Source organism: Colletotrichum navitas, assembly GCF_030913465.1.
Source record: "Colletotrichum navitas strain CBS 125086 chromosome Unknown LY79scaffold_13, whole genome shotgun sequence".
In the NCBI taxonomy this organism is placed as follows: domain Eukaryota; kingdom Fungi; phylum Ascomycota; class Sordariomycetes; order Glomerellales; family Glomerellaceae; genus Colletotrichum; species Colletotrichum navitas.
In genome coordinates this window covers 79652-96031 of record NW_026850559.1, presented here as the reverse complement: position 1 = coordinate 96031, position 16380 = coordinate 79652, and the positions used below count along the sequence as shown (strand labels likewise).

At 54.4% G+C, this 16380-nt stretch overlaps 6 protein-coding genes across 6 annotated transcripts; 3 read left to right on the top strand and 3 right to left on the bottom strand.

Moving 5' to 3' along the window:
- Positions 1–1487: 1487 nt before the first annotated feature.
- LY79DRAFT_509914 (Ssl1-like-domain-containing protein) lies at positions 1488–2991 on the top strand (the record flags this gene model as incomplete). Its single annotated transcript, XM_060554101.1, has 2 exons — positions 1488–2044; positions 2100–2991. 2 exons carry the CDS (start codon positions 1488–1490, stop codon positions 2989–2991), a joined length of 1449 nt encoding a protein of 482 aa, XP_060416908.1.
- Positions 2992–3163: 172 nt separating this feature from the next.
- LY79DRAFT_73322 (4-hydroxyphenylpyruvate dioxygenase) lies at positions 3164–4686 on the bottom strand. The gene has a single exon (XM_060565097.1). The coding sequence runs from the start codon at positions 4589–4591 to the stop codon at positions 3335–3337; it is 1257 nt and encodes a 418-aa protein (XP_060416907.1). The 5' UTR covers positions 4592–4686; the 3' UTR covers positions 3164–3334.
- Positions 4687–5602: 916 nt separating this feature from the next.
- Positions 5603–6397, top strand: LY79DRAFT_510142 (uncharacterized protein; the record flags this gene model as incomplete). Its single annotated transcript, XM_060554132.1, has 1 exon — positions 5603–6397. One exon carries the CDS (start codon positions 5603–5605, stop codon positions 6395–6397), a length of 795 nt encoding a protein of 264 aa, XP_060416906.1.
- Positions 6398–6483: 86 nt separating this feature from the next.
- LY79DRAFT_667494 (uncharacterized protein) lies at positions 6484–6724 on the bottom strand (the record flags this gene model as incomplete). Its single annotated transcript, XM_060563387.1, has 2 exons — positions 6484–6514; positions 6576–6724. 2 exons carry the CDS (start codon positions 6722–6724, stop codon positions 6484–6486), a joined length of 180 nt encoding a protein of 59 aa, XP_060416905.1.
- A 298-nt stretch (positions 6725–7022) lies between these two features.
- LY79DRAFT_647870 (ribosomal protein L27) lies at positions 7023–8189 on the top strand (the record flags this gene model as incomplete). The annotated part of the gene is made up of 3 exons (XM_060562497.1): positions 7023–7179; positions 7495–7831; positions 8152–8189. The coding sequence occupies exons 1-3, from the start codon at positions 7117–7119 to the stop codon at positions 8187–8189; spliced, it is 438 nt and encodes a 145-aa protein (XP_060416904.1). The 5' UTR covers positions 7023–7116.
- Positions 8190–9043: 854 nt separating this feature from the next.
- On the bottom strand, positions 9044–10457 carry LY79DRAFT_510137 (triose-phosphate transporter; the record flags this gene model as incomplete). The annotated part of the gene is made up of 5 exons (XM_060554130.1): positions 9044–9418; positions 9471–9878; positions 9929–10152; positions 10203–10270; positions 10321–10457. 5 exons carry the CDS (start codon positions 10455–10457, stop codon positions 9044–9046), a joined length of 1212 nt encoding a protein of 403 aa, XP_060416903.1.
- Between the last annotated feature and the right edge of the window lie 5923 nt (positions 10458–16380).

The following is a 16380-nucleotide window of genomic DNA, read 5'->3' as shown; positions in this document are numbered from 1 at the left end:
CTTGTACTGATCGAAGATTTACCTGGTTCTGTTATAAGCTGTGCCAATCTGTATAGGCCCCGAACAACAGTTTGCTGTCTTTAAAGTGGCATATCAATAGCCTCGGCATTATGGATAACCAGTATTTTACACCTGAGTCGCGATATGATAGAAACAATAGCTGTGCCCAATGGAACAGGGCAGAACGTCTCAAGCGGGTATGGAAATAGCACATGGGTGCTTATAGGATTGGATTTTGGTATTTTCCTCGCTTAGTTCTGCAATTGATATCACTACAACTGCGTGCGCTGTGCTGATTGCTGCGACAATGTCGTCCTAAAACACCAGAAGAAGCATGATACCTGACCAATCTGGGTACCATGGAAAGAAGCAGCTTCGGACGCGCATCATTCTCCAGTGAGAGGTAACAACAGAGTCGAAGTGAGGGAGGATGCGAAACACAGATAGGAACCCAAAAACAAACTCGAACATGTGGAACTTGAACTGTGTTGCTCACCCAACTTGCAATCGTCAATAATTTATTTCTCATGAAAGATATGCGACAGGATGCGGAATAGATCCCCCAAGCGCATACTAGACAAGAAACATATCTGGGAAAATGAACGAGGAGTCGAATAGGCGGCTGAGTTACAGATGGGATCTAGAGTGAGTTCTTGATGTTTACTCGACTCGGTCTTTCAGAGAGACCGGAAGACGCCGCATCGCTGGCATAGATGTTCAACTACTCAGGGGAGAGAGAGAGAGCCCACTCCACTGACGCACACGTCTCAGAGAGTATCCGCCTTATCTGACTAAAGGACATCCTCACAGAAACGTCATTAAAGCTAATGGGTTTTGTTTCCTCAAGCTTAGCTAGCTTGGTTATGCCCGAAGACCTTGGTGTCCCGGTAAGTATCCCGACTGCAACTAAGGCTGTACTCGAAGTCAGCAGCGACAATGATTGATCTGCAATGGCACTGCTATGAATGGGCTGCTACGGCCCCATTGGATGTAACGGACGTTGTCTTTGGCCCGTTATTTGCACGGAAAGGGCCCCACTTCTGGTATTCCGGCTCCGGCCTGAACTGAGTTGCTGTGTGGCCCTGGGAGCTCCGTACCTCTGCTGTACAATCCCTCCTTAGGTACCTGCGGCCAGACCTACCGGAGACAATCCTGAATACAATCGAGTTGACGTCAATGACTGCTCAATGGAGCATGTGAAGCTTACTTGGCAGGGGTTGTGCTGTGTGAACTCTGATTGGCTACCAAAAAAGATCCCACGCCAACTAACAGTGCGAGGCTGCGATCTTTTATTTGTAGCCTTGTCCTCCTACATCACTTCCCTCACTACCTCACTGAGCGCCCGACCATTCTGCGCAACGCCCGCCTACCAGAACAAACCTTTCAACAGGGCTTCAAAATCGCTGTAACATCTCCAAAAGAAAGCCGACCGCAAAAGGCGAACATACTCCCTCACGAGACCGATTGGCCCACCGACGTCACCAACCATGGCCGACTCCGACGGCGAGTACCATGACATGTCTGATGACGACCTCCATGTGACCAACGGTAAGGGCGCAGACGGCGGGAAGGGCCGCGGAAAGAAGGGAAAGGGCGGTCACACCAAGGCACGATGGGAGGATGTGAAGCGAAGCTGGGAAGAAGTTACAGAAGGCGCGGATGGCAGTTTGGCGGTTGGCGCGAGCCTCGAGGCCGAGAAGAGGCGGAGGCTGCTCCGAGACACAACACCGCTGCAGCGCGGCATCATCAGACACTTGGTCCTGGTGTTGGACATGTCCTTCGCCATGGCAGAGAAGGACATGCTGCCGAACCGGTACCGTGTCGCATGGGCGTACGCGGCGGACTTTGTCAAGGAATACTTCGAGCAGAACCCCATCTCGCAGCTAGGCATCATCGGCATGCGGGACGGTGTCGCGATTCGGATCAGTGATATGAGCGGCAACCCGACCGATCACCTGGAGAAGCTCAAGACATTTGAGGGTCAGGATCCATCAGGCAACCCGAGTCTGCAGAATGCGCTTGAGATGTGCCGCGGCGCGCTGTTGTACGAGCCCCCCACCCATCTGACCGTCAGACTGTGCCATACTAAGCTCTTCCAGCCACGCACCCTCCCACGGCACGCGCGAAGTGCTTATTGTGTTTGGTGCTCTCTTGTCCTCCGACCCGGGCGACATTCACGACACAATATCATCCCTTATTACCGACCGCATCCGCGTGTCCATCGTCGGCCTCGCGGCGCAGGTCGCTATCTGCGCGGAGCTATGCTCTCGCACAAATGCCGGCGACGAAACGCAGTACAGCGTGTGCATGAATGACGCGCACTTCCGCGATCTCCTCCTCGCCGCGACGACGCCGCCCGTCACACGGACCCTCGCCCAGAGCACCGCCTCGCTGCTCATGATGGGTTTCCCCTCGCGCACTCTTGCGCAGGGCGAGGCCACCGCTGTCTGCGCCTGCCATAATAAGCCCGCCCGCGAGGGCTACCTTTGCACCCGCTGCGGCACCCGCGTGTGTCGCCTACCCATCGAGTGTCCCGCCTGCAGCCTGACCCTCATCCTATCAACGCATCTTGCCCGCTCATACCACCACCTCTTCCCGCTGAGGAATTGGATTGAGGTGTCTTGGGCCGAGGCCGCCAAGTCGAAAGCCTGCTATTCATGTCTGACAACGTTCCCCGAACCACCCAAGACGGGTAGAAGAAAGTACAAAGATAAAGAAAAGGAAAAGGATGGGTTTCACACAACAGCTCCCGTAGCGCCGACGCCGGTGACCGCATCGGAGCTCAAGGGCGTTAGCGAGAGCGGGCGGTACTCCTGTACGGTATGCGGCAACTACTTCTGCATCGACTGCGACGTCTACGCGCACGAAGTCATCCATAATTGCCCGGGGTGTCAGAGTGACACACGCGGAGCGCCGATGGAGGTGGTAACGGAGACAAATGGGTCACACGCCCACCAGACGAACGGGACGGCAATGGTGGTGGACTCATGACCAACTAGATTCAAGAGCGCTGAGAGGCGACGGCCACATCTCTGAAGGCAGCCTAGAGAACAAGAGATCGCCATATTATTGGCGAGGAAGGTGAATTTAAGGCTACTACTGGTGCACGATTGAAACAGCGAGGCAGCATTGTGAGGGCAGGACGGGACAAGAAAATAGTGCATTGGCGCAAGGGGGCCTGAATTAGGGCCATGTTTGAATATACCTATTGTTACTACATATTTTCATCAATGCCATACAACCCCTTTGCTGATCCAGCAGGGTGTTCCACCGGGTCGTACCATGGATTGACAAATATGGTCGTCATGCCTCGAGAAATGTCTTCCTCGCAGGCTTACAAGTTACCCCGCTCGGCCTGCTCCCGCTCAATGGCCTCGAACAGGCTCTTGAAGTTGCCAGCCCCGAATCCCTCAAAGTGGTTCCGCTGAATGATTTCGATGAACACAGTTGGACGGTCCATCAACGGCTTAGTGAAGAGCTGTAGCAGATAGCCTTGCTCGTCGTAGTCTATGAGAATGTTGAGAGCCTCGATGGTGGCGAGGTCCTCTTTGAGCTCCCAGTTCCGCTTCTCCGTCTTGAGACGATGGCGCATGGTGTCGTAGTAGGTCGAGGGAACGGCAATAAACTCGACGCCGCGGGCGCGCATGGCCGAGACGGTGGCAATAATGTCGTGCGTCAGCAGAGCAATATGCTGGACCCCAGCGCCCGAGTTGAAGACGACGTACTCCTCGATCTGGGACTTCTTCTTGCCCGGGGCGGGCTCGTTGATGGGCATCTTGACAAGGTTGTTGGACGACGCCATGACTATGGAGTTGAGGGCCGAGAACTCTGTGCAGATCTGCGAATCGTCTACAGACCAGAAGCGGTGAAACGATAGGCATTTCTCGTAAAAGGCGCAAGCGGCCACCATCTCGTTCCATGACTGGTTGCCGACGCAATGGTCGATGCGGGCCAAGGGCACGTCAGGGAGGGAGACGGTGGCTGTTGCGGGCTTGGCGGCGCGGAAGCCCGGAAGGAAGGGCCCACGGTAGCTGCCGCGGCTAATGAGAGTGTGAGTAGTGTCGCCGTAAGTGCGGATGACGGCCGTCAAGACATCGCCGTACTCCTTGTCTTTGGAGACGCTGGGCGGCTGGACGGCGACAGCGCCCTCCTGAACAGCCTTAGCGTAGACAGCCTCGACATTGTCGACCTCGAAGGCGACGTCCTTGACGGCGTCGCCGTGCTTCTCGAGGTGGGCGTGAATCTCGCGCAGGAGCTCTCGCTCCGCGTCAGAGATGGGCTCATCCTCGGGCAGGTGGGCAAGGGAGCGCACGGGGGAGGTGAAGACGAAGCGCACGCCCTTGTTGGCGACGACGTACGAGGCGAGGTACCTGCTGCCCGTCTCGAGGCCCTTGTACGCGATGGTTTGGAAGCCGAATAGGGTGGTGTAGTAGGCGGCGGCCTGCTTAGCGTTGCCCACCCACCAAGTTACGTGGTCATAGCCCTGGAAGTTGGGCGGCGGGTGCTGCACCGCGAGCCCATCACCGAGATCTGTTGATGCCGGGTACGCGGCGTTTTGTGGCAGGGAGTCTGTAATGGCAGAAGGGGACATTGACACTCAGCAGTTTTCGGGGGATAGCAGGGATAAGTCTCTTGGGCTTTGGATGAGTTGAGTTGTCTGGATCAGGGTTGGGTGATGATCGTGATAAAGAGATCAACGACCAAGGAGGGAACCATCCGTGTTATGTACTGCGTACTGTCCAGGATATAAGTACTTGGACACCAACACAGTACACCACAGATGAACCTTGGTCAACGATGGACTTCCACAAGGACAACGGTAATCTTCGTCTCACGCCCACACATTGACGGTCCCAGTCGCCGCATCAGACGCTTGTCACTGGCCATAAGGCCGGGCGGGGTTGCCTCTGCCCTCAGCGGGTGGCCAATCCTGGAGCGCTTTTCGATCCCTGGCAGGAATACCCGGGAAAGGAGAGGTTGGCAGCGGTAAAGCGTAAAGCTGGTGTCGTATGGAAATGCGTTCGCAAGCGGAAAGCCGCCGGCCGAGGATCGATGGCCGTGGTGAGCCGTGATAAGCCGTCACTGGCCGGTCTAGATGCGGCACGGCTTTGACGGTTCCCCCCCACACATGCTTCGGATCCTCCAGGCTATGCCCGCCACCCAGCGCAGCAGCCTCCCTCGCCTAACCTCGCATGCAAAGAGCCCGAGGGCACTGGCGGTGGCCTAGCCGCTGATTCCGTTGGTTTCGGGGTATGTAATATATACATAGTACGTCTAGGATAGACCCATGAGTGGGTACCCTCCATCACCGCGTGCCTTATCGCCGCTCCGACACCATGAAACCCCTTTATAGCCATTGAGTGCGGAATGTAAAGCGCAGCTCGGCTCCCCCATCTGCGTCCGTTCAAATAGTATTGCATTAGATGAGTCGTTGCCTGCGAGGGGACCTGGCACTGCTTTTTTATTGTATTGATCAGCTCCAGTCCTCGGATAAACGTGCGAACATTCGATTGTCACACATCGAAGCAGGTTCAAGTCGAGTCTATTACCAGAGATATTAGCATTCTTTCCAAAGCGTCGATTCTTCAAGCAATACTGCAATATGGCTTCCACAGGCCTGACCAAACGCGATGTCAATGTACTCGAAAAGATTAAGGACCCTGAATACGATCCTTCGGCCAACGTCATGCTCGACCCGTCCCTGCCCCGCGACCCTAACATCACCGACACGTATATCTATGAACGTGTCATCCAGAAGGAACGCGAAATTGTTCTGTCCATGCTGCAGCTCGAACTCCAGTTGGTGGGATTGAGACCCAAAACTGTGACCGATCCTGTGCAGGAGTATAAGAACCTCCTTTCGCAGCTCGACAGCTTCATCGACGATTACCCAAACTACGCCAGTGCGAGAAACAACCGCGTGCAGGCCTTGAGACGCCTATATGGTGACACGATGCTGTTGGCAGGATCGCCGACTGCGTCTCAACGACTCATCGAAAACTCCGAGCTAGCCGAATCAACACAGTATGCGAAGATTGCGCTAGAAGATACCGAAAAGTCAATTGCCCTCCTTACGCCACACACCATGTTTGGTGCCATGTCGCCGCAGGCCGCCAAGACACTTTCTCTCGCATACACCCAGCGGGCCGCCATCTACCACACGACGGCCAAGCTGATGGACAAGCACGCGGTGCAGATTGACGAAGCCCGACGTGAGGCGACATGGACCAAGATCGAGTTCGAGGAGGCGGCCTCGCACGACTTTGCCTGTGGCGGGAGGTTTGGTAACGAGATCGCCAAGGGGCTGGCGGTGAGCACGAATCCGACGGCGAAGTTGTGCGGGCAGATGGTTCGAGAGGCAATGAAGAAGGAGTACGGGCCGTCGTATGCGGAGTGATGTAGATATTGTATATGGTGGCCTGCAATTATCTTGTGATCGCGCGTCGCGAATGTGCCCCCATCGACGGCGGTTGCGTAATGCACTTATGCAGTAGCCTTGACCAAGCCAAGACGTCTAGACAGACGGAAATCAACAGAGATATTCATCATGGGTGCGACCCGGCGGTCAACCGTACCTCTTCGCCGCCGCAATGGTCTGCTGCGTGGTCTTGCCTTTCTCCTTCTCCTCACGGTTAATCCTTGTGGCAGCAGCGCCGAGCCCAATCACTAAGGCGAAGATAGGGTCGGCGACCTTGGAAATGATGTAGGCGGGAGGAGCAGCCATGATGTGCGGTAGTATTGTCGATTAAAAGAGTCGGTTAGACGGATTTGCGTACGCGTTCACGTTGTCGTCGATAGAAACCGGGGTAAAAGGCGACAAAGGCCGACTAGACCTGTGGAACCATATGTGGACGACCGGCAGAGCTATGGGCTTCAGCCTACCGAAAGGGCGTGCAGACTCCTTGGCCCCCCGAATATGTGAAGCGACCAACCAAGGGGCCTAAGTGGACAGTGGGGTTGGTCACCTACCCACAAAAAACGTGACCGCACACCTCGCGCTTTCCAGAAAACTTCAGCCCTCCCTCCCACACAAACTAGAAAATTCCTATAGCGGACTTTTTCGACGCAACTTCATCATCAGCACGCCCAGCATCCCTCCCGACAGCGCAGGTCAAAATGAAGTTCCTCAAGGTCGGCCGCGTCGCCATCATCACCCACGGCCGCTACGCCGGCAAGAAGGTACGAATGCCACGAGAACCCCGAGAAGCCCACCCGCGCGCCCAACAGTTTCCTCCGAGGAGGGGCGGGGAACATCCTCAACGTCGATGCCGAGAAACGTGTTTTTTTCGGTCAGGGAATCAACATAGAGGTGGTCGGCGGGACGACCTCGATACACATGGCGGAAAAGGAAGAGGAGGAAGAATGACCGACCGACCAAACACAGCCGAAGCGCGACGTTGAGATATCCACGAGCCCTCTGAGAGAAGAAAACACGATGGATGCGGACGTGTACATTTGGGCCTATGAACCATCCATGCTAACGTCCCCCCTCAGGTCGTCATCATCCAGCCCGTTGACTCCGGTAACAAGGCCCACCCCTTCGGCCATGCCCTCGTCGCCGGCATCGAGCGCTACCCCTCCAAAATCACTCGTCGCATGTCGAAGACGAGACAGGAGAAGCGCAACAAGATTAAGCCCTTTGTCAAGCTGGTCAACTACAATCATCTGATGCCCACCCGCTACACTTTGGAGCTCGAGGGTCTCAAGGGCGTCGTCAGCAACGACACCTTCAAGGAGGTCACCCAGCGTGAGGACGCCAAGAAGACGGTGAAGAAGGTTCTGGAGGAGCGTTACACGAGCGGTAAGAACCGGTGGTTCTTCACGCCTTTGAGTATGTCACTCTGCCACTATAAAGCCAGACAGACTACTAACCGGTGGCAGGATTTTAAAGGGAAACCGTTTCTGCAATCGTCAACAGGTCGGGGAGTTGGGCTGGCTTGTACAGAGCATCAATTGGCATTCGAGGTCCTCGGTTTAAGGACTCCCAATGAGACACCATTGAAAAATCCAAGTCGTTTGCGCCCTGTGATACCTCGACAATGGTCATTGCCGCCGCCGATGCTGCTGCTGCTGTGATGCTGGAGAACGAGAGTGATAGAGAAAAGTAAAAAAAGGGTCAAGGGTCTATGATGACTGATGGGTATGATTCAGCCCTCGGCCGTGGGATGGCCATGATCAATGGAACATGAAATAAGCAAGTCAAAAAGCCAACTTCCCAACCAATGCCTTTTGTGCTTGATGCTTGTGTGTCCGTGTCTCCTTGCCGAGAGGGCAGTGCAATTGGACGGCATCCAATCCGTCAACATTCTATTTCACGCGTTCGGGGTTGAAATGCACCTTTAAAACGATTGACCATAGTCTGCACAACCTTTGATTTCAAGCCGTGCTTGAACTGCCAGCGCATCGCACCCCCTCTTCCTTAACGTTATTACCATGCATGCATTGAGTAACATCTCTGCCGACTCACCAAAGTGCTTACATACGAAATCTAATGCTCCTCCGAAAGGATTCAAAATCTATGTAGAATCGGTTAGGGCGTAAACTGCTGCTTCAAGCAATGTGGATTGCATACTTAGGCAGCTAGATCCGTTTCAGGAAAACATTCGGACATTAGCTCCACAGCATCTCTACCCATGATAAACGCAAAACGTTCATGCTACGTAGTCAACACATTTGCTCAATTTATATCATTGCATACATACATGTCTATATCCTCCCACCATCTAGAGTACATCGAATTAGAATTTCATGATGCAAGCCATGCAACCTGTACCCTTTTGCGCTCTGCGCCGTTGCTCTATAGCTGTACATGGGTAACTCACCCGCCCAAAATGAAATGGCTTCAGTTTCCGGAATAAGATGGAAAAAAAAAAAAAAAGAACAGGGTCAATCGGCACACAGTTCGAAATGAAGCTCGTAATATGTACTCAGAACAAGGTAATCGTTGCGGAGAGAGTTGGTATCATCACATCTCTACGCTTACAAGTGGGAAACGACAGGTCGAGGGAAAAAAGGGGGGGACGTCGCCCGTCTATCCTGTAACCTATGCCCTGCTGCTGCCAAAGCGGCTGTTGACCTCATTGATGAGGTTGTGAGGGTCATACTCGGGAGCGTACGTCGGCGCCAGACCACCAAGCATGGCAAAGAGGACGAACGCCGAGAGCACGATGATGCTGAGTTTACGGAGGATGGGCTTGCGCTGGCCAAACTCAGCCCATTGGCGGCCAGCCTCACCCATGTAGCCCTTGATCTGCTCGAAGCCGAGCTTGTAGTAGATCATACCACCGAGGGCGATGCTGTAGCCAAAGAACTGAAGACCAGACACCTGGGTGCCCCAAATCATCATGGAGGCGACGACCAACATGACGTCCTTGAGGACACCGCAAAGAGTCAGGACAAGCGAAGAGGTCTTGCCAATCTACATAATCGGTTAGCGCTGTTCGGCCGATGCCGGAAAGACGAAAACGAACCAGGAAGACAACGGAAACGTTCAGTAGGAAGGCGCAGAGGCCGTTTAGGAAGAATGTGAACAAGCCGACGTTGTACACCTGATCCATGGTGACCTTGGGGATTTCCCAGATCAAAGCGACAGCCAGATTCATGACAGCGCAAATGGGGGCGAAGTAGTAGACTGAGACGAGGGGGTCCATCTTGTAGTCGGCAGAGCTGAGCAGGCGCTGGACCATGGTGAGACGCAGGGCCTCAAAAATGACACCGCCAATCTGGTAGATGACACCGATCCAGACGAACTTGATTTCGCCAATCGACGCAATGATGACACCGACAACGATGACAGAGACGTTCAGGAAGACCTTGAGGTTGGGCTGGGAGACGCCCAGAGCCCACCCTGACAGGAGAACAGCGACCGGGGTGGTGGCCTGGTGCGGTTAGTTATATTGTTTGAGCAACGGAGACTAGCGATTCCTACCTTGAGCATCTGGATGAAGGCAACGGACAGGTACAGATAGGTCAGGTTGCCGCAGATCAAACTCAAGCTGAAGAAAATGCCGATAGGAACAATGGCCCGTACGTACACGCGGCCAGTCATTTTGACCGACTTGCGTCCGTCGAGAACGTGGGTCCAGCGGGCGAGGATCTGGGTCATGATGGTGGCAAAGGTCAAGTGGTAGGTCGTCAAGATGACCGGGTAGCCTTTAGTCAATTAGCATCGTATTCCGACTCGCATCGTTCGATCGGCTTACGGAAGTTGAGGGTGTCGAGGATCCATTTGTTGAACAGAATGACCGAGGAGGACAAGGAGATCCAGACACTGAGAGGCATTAGCAGAAGTCGCAGAGACGGAGTCGAAATAGTTCTTACATGACGTAGAGCGCAGGATGAATCTGAGACTTGGCAGGCTGGCTCTTCTCGGCATCCGGGTTCGTGGTGGGCAGGATAGAACCGTTCTCGCCGCGGGGGACCTCGCCCGAGACACGCGTCTTCTCGTCGGCACCCATTGTGATTGTATGTGATGGAAGGAGAAGGGGTGAGAGGGGTGAGGTGCCGGGAGATTGAATTGCTTAGGTGGCAGCGGGGGGTTGGTGATGATGTAGGAGCAAGTTGGTGGACAGCTCTCAGTGACGACGGGGGAAAAAAGACGGAACGGGCAAAAAGAGAGCGAGCGAGCGGACGGGACGGCCAAGCACTCGTTAAAGGTGTCGTGGGGTAGGCGACAGGTACTTTAACAATATGCAAATCGGGGGTCCCAGGGGTAAAATGCTAACAGACACCTCTGGTTGAGCCGGTTCAAACCTTGGGTAGGGGCTGCGCACGGCTTATGGGGGTTTGTAACTCGTCGTGAAGGAGAATGCAAAAATGAAGAGGAGAGCCGAGGGGATGGGCGACGACGTCCGCGACTCTGCGGGAAAGAGTTTAATAGAGGTTTGAAGAGGGCAGAGGACTGAGGTGTTGGGGTGTGAGAAGGGGAAAAGAAGAGGGAAAAAAAAAGTAGGAAGGGGGTGCGGGCCTAGGCGACGTTGTAGTGCAGAAAAGATATGGTCCCAGTAATTAGCAGAGGGGATAAAAAATTGAATGAATAAAAACCAGGAATCTTCTGGCGTTTCCCCCTTACCCTTCTTTCGTCCACCCCCTTCTCTTACGGGTTCCCCTACCCTCTGTCTCCTTGTTCCTGCGCTCTTGTTCTGGAAATTGAGGTTCACGTTGACGCGATCAAGCCCTCCCAATCCAGGATGTGGCAGGCCATACAGTCACGAATACTTGGTAGGGTGGAGCCGGGTACCCGCCAGTAGGTGTTAGCACCTTGGCCAAAGCGCAGCCCGCATGTATCGGGTACAGGGTGTCCACTTGACGTTATTGTCCAGTCACCGGTGCCGGTGTTGAGAGGTGTATGCTTGCTTGGAGGGAGAGGTACGCCACCCTCTCTCAGGGGCTCTGATGGGACTAATGTTAGTGCTGCCAATCTTGGATAGGGGCCGCAAATCAAGCTCTGCCCGTTCACCCACGTTCTGTTCCTTGGCATTTCACCACCTCTTCAATTAAGTCACTCAGCCTGTCTGGATGATACAGATACATTCATTCGTAGCTGGTGCGGGAATGACAGTTCTGCCGTGGATGTAACAGATACCCAAGGTTAGAACTCCAAACTACCTAAGGCATATACAATTACTTGGGCCCCAGTGCCAGATAATGCAGTAAGAGCAGAAAGGTAGCGTGTGGACAGCCAAGCATGCATAGTAAATAGGCTGATCCCTTGCGCCTCGATGCGAGTTTCTTACCGGTGGTGGTAGCCTTGTGAGCACTCGGCACCTGCTGTTGATGAAGACAACTAACTGGGTGGGCAGCTTCTCCAAGAGGGGGAAGCGAACGGAGCCGCCATCCCACCCCCGCTGTCCAAGGCCCCTCCCTCCCGGAGCTTCGCCTCAGTCTCACAGTCCAGGCCTTGACTATACAGACTATACAGATGCAGCTAAGATGGTTCTCGGCTAGATGTCTCGCCAAGGCCGAAATCACAGAATATCATTGATATCGCGATATCTAAGAGCATGCCCCCCTGCCCCGTGACGGGGCAGCCTCTTCCAGACCAATTGGCCGGTCTTCCCATAGGCACCGTGCTATGCCCCCGTTGGCCGCTTAACGTAAATGGCATGATGTAGGCACTAACCAGCAATCGTCAAGTTCGAAATACGCTAGAAGGAGAGAATCGGAAAAAAAAGGAACACACTACACACCCCACCGGCTCCCGTAACCTGCAGCGACACCTTTAACCCATCACTATCTATGAAGTTGCTCCCCGTAAACCCGCGGACAGCGTCCTCAGCTGCAAACAACCCCAGACCTGCGATGCTGTGCTAGATAGGTAATTAGAGACCTCGACGGCGTGGGTGCGAAAGACGACTCCGCCGTCGGCTCCTCGTAGTATTGCGTATGCCTTCATGGATCTCGGGCTCGACCGACCTTCGAGCCACGGCCGGTCCTTTGGCGAGGTACCTATCTTGTTAACTGTACCTCCATCCGTTTCCTCCTCAAGACCTGCCCTCGAGTTGATCACAACTTTGGCCCATACGTCGCGAGTCGAATCTGACCCTGTTGTTGGTCTCCCTGACGACGACTAATGGCAAGCAAAATCTTTGTCGTTGTCCCACTCGCCTGCACGGTTCGAAGCCGTCGCGACTTGAACCGAATCGTCAATCTGTTGTGGGAATCTGGGGTGGAAGGTGCTCTTTGCCGCCCTCCCTAAAGAAACAGGAAGCTGCATGCCGAGAGGCGCTTTCGAGATGACGGATCGTGGGCGCCGGCCTCTTGATTGCTGCCCTTGGGAGGCTGAAGCCCGCCCGCTCGCCCACCCCGTAACTCTCTTCCTTGCCCTTCACCCTCGTCCTCGGGGCCACGAAAGATTCGTTCGAACTTCCACGTCCGACCAGGTCTCACTTCAGCCTTAACCATACCGGGCCTTGCGTGGCTGCCACATTTGCCCTACCAAGCCATCCCTCCATACCGCCACCCCAAACTTACGGCGGATGTTGCATGTATTGGGAACACCGAAGCCGTTTGCCGTCGTCCGTCGTCTGTCTCCCGCAGTCGCCGGCATGCTTGTCAGGCTTCGGGTGTACCTGCATGCAAATGACTGCGTGTTCTGTGCAGTACCGGGAGCGCCACGCACAGGTCAGCGAGGCAAGGGACGAGGAGAGATATTAGATCTACTAGCCCGCATCTTGCAAGTCGGCTATATTGCCTAGGTAGCTTGAATACTGGTAGTCGCTCACCCGCTGACTAGTTGTCCACAGTGCCGCATGTTGCCGTCCAGCATGTACCCGCGGCCTGGTTGCGTATGATACCAACAAGTGTCTTTGGGCGGACTAGGGCACAATCAAACCAATGTGGCCTACATAGTACTAGCCAGGCGACAACGATAAGCATTCTGCCGGTGAACGGGTGCTGTTATTAGAAACCCAGTGTTTTAGTACTCCCTGAATCAATGACTGGCCACGTCGAGGTTCATGCGGCACCTCGAAACCGACCCGGCCGATCTACAAGACATCCAGGCTGTTTGTTTCAGAGTGCTGATGAGATGGGGCCCGAATCCCTGCGCCGGCTGCTGGGAAGGCCCTCGAGCATGTCATTCGATACTGTCAGTGGAGGGGACACGCACGCTCGGAAGCGCGTCTACGGATGTGCTTCCAATAAAGAGACTAGAGAGAGACCAGCGGACCGATGGTCCATTGATGATCGACTTTCACAGCCTCATTTGCTGCTCCGCAGATGAGAGGCAGGGGCAATCCCATATTGGGATGGAAACGTCCATCGCTAACAAGTAGAGCTGACCGAGACCCAGAAAGGCGTCTGATCGCGACAACTACTGGCGGATCGATATTACTTTGGGCTGCTCCATCATCAATCTGACTTACGTGAACTCAGCGGTGACGACAATGAACCGGGAGAACGAGCAACGGGGATGTTTTCCAGATTGTCAGATGTTCAAATGTAGCACCTGGCCCGAGTGCCGTCTCTCCCTTGCGCTATGATCCTCTCATCACGACAAGCTCGTCGCCGTGGGGGTTATGGGCGAGTAGAAGAATAAGAAAGGTCGCCTTCAATTTCTCAAGCGGCGATCACTAGATGGGAGGCGAGATGCAGACTAGGTAGCTGGTACAAGGACAGTAGGTAACCAACGACATCCCTGTCTGCATCTTGATTGGCGACGCTTGAGGTTGATGATAATGAGCAGCTGGAACATGGGCTTTCGCAAACAAACGATTGGAGCTCCGTCCCGCGGGTAGAGGCGACGGGACATCGAATCACAACTCCGCTCGCGTCTTTCTCGGGCTCATCTGAGTGGCGCCGAAGGCAGTTTGGGACATGACCAGAGTCCAGATTCGACGGATACCACGTTTCGGTTGTGTCGTCAGCGACTCAGGATCAACGCGCACTCGACTCAGGAACAACGGTCGAGTCTCCAGTCGAAACGGTGGCAAGGCCGAGTCGAACTGTACAAAGTACAGCCTTATTACCGTCAAAATGAGAGCCAAAAAGTTTGCTTGAATGACGGAATATGGCGAGCTGCAGCGTGCCAGTTGAGGTGGGATTGCGCTCATCTTATGAGATTACGCCGGGCAGGGTTCCGTTATCAAGAGCATCGCAGCTCATACTAGGGCTGTATGCTTGATGGCGGTTACCCAGAACCCATGTCACCAAGAGCGCCCTAGAGCACGCGAAACAAACAGGAATTCGTTCTGGATCATGCCCGATAGCTAAAACGAGTACGTCCTGCTCTGGTCTGCCACCAAGATCGATAATGTGATGATGGAGGACGGCACGGACGCACACGTCAACAATGCAATGACAGGCCGAGTCTGGGTACCTCAGACGGATAGGAGCTGCCCGACTGGGAAATGGAGGCGAAAATAACGTGTGAGTGCAGGTTGTCGGTGGGTTTGATTCGAGTTGTGAGGAAATACTAGCGCAAGCCACACCAAGCCCACTTCTGGGTAGCAGCCAGGTTGGCACACCAGGGTCCGGAACGACCAAAGGCGCCGCTCACTGCCGGCTGCCAAAGGCGCCGGGTTAAGATGTTGCAAATACGGTAAAGCCAACGTCTTCGACCTCTCCCATTTGGGTCCGAATACAGTCGTGAGCTTCAGAAGCCAGCAGGATCTGCGTGTCCGGGATAGGGCGAAAAGTGGTAGCGAGCAGTGAGCAGTACCGGCAACCTCCAACGCACGAGGTGAATTGGCCACTCAGAGGGCGTGGTTTGGCGGCTTCTGCAAGGGACCTTGCAGAAGCCGCGTCGATTCGCTCCTTTACTCTGGCAGCTGTGCACGCAGGATTGGTCAAGACGATGTACCTACTCGACAGAAGGCGGTCAGCGAGCATGTCTTGTCTTGGCGGTCTGTTACCATCAGGGTCGGATCGAAGTAGTGGTGGGTGGGTGCCATGCAGTGGTGCACCGTCCAGGCAGTGTAGATTTCAAATTCATCATTCAGAATAAGGAACCTCGGTGAGGGCGCTTCTGGTCGTCTTGTTAATCTCTTGAGATTGAGTTGAAAAGCTTGTGGCCTCTTCCCTGTGCCCGTCTGTTGTCTTATACTACGACGGACGATCTGCACGTCTGCGAAAGTCAATCTAAAAGTGCCAAAGGTAGCAAACGTGTATGTACAACAAACTACTTAGCAGGCGTCTGCCCTAGGGACGACGGCAAGTCTACCTTCATGATGGGTTTATGAAATGCGGACGGTGGGTCTTGAAGTGCTATTTCTCAAAGCATCCGGTACCCCTACTAGTGCAGTGTGCGGGTACGTGTGCGTGCGTAGTTGACGAGGACCTTGTCTTATCACATACACTAGAGAGAGAGAAGAAGAAGAAGAAAACCGGCATGTAGGGAACGTGTCCTCGAGTGCTTGGGCACTTGGGGTAGTGAAGTCGAACTGGATTACCCCCCCACAGTCCTTTCTCCAGTTCCCAGTTTCCAGACCGCACGAAGAAAGACATGTGGATGAACGGACATCAACAGGCCAGGCCCAACCCAGAGCGGAGGATGTCCATATCTCCTTCATCCCGCATCGGACCCCACAACCCTCTCCTCAGATCATCTCATCCACGTACGTACTCAACACCACTAATGCCTCACTGTAATGGTTCAGCTGAGTCGACCCAGCCGGCGTCGTCGTGTGTCTTACTTCCAGCTTCCCTTGCCTCTATACTCCGGTCTCACAAAGCTGGCATTCGGCAGAACCAATCACGAACTCGGTCTGGATTCTGTAACCAACCGTGGGTCGCAGGACTTTTTGTCCGGTGCCGCTGCTGGAGACCTGAAATCCGGTCGTTTCTGGCTCTATGTTGCAGGCAAGCTTCCGGCACTCCACCATTGTGGCTGTAACATTGTCATCCGTTGCCCCCTCCTGCAGCGACTTGTACATACAGGTA

Coding starts and splice junctions, on each gene's coding strand:
- LY79DRAFT_73322 (XM_060565097.1), bottom strand. CDS start 4,591: ATGTCCCCTTCTGCCATTACAGACTCCCTGCCACAAAACGCCGCGTAC.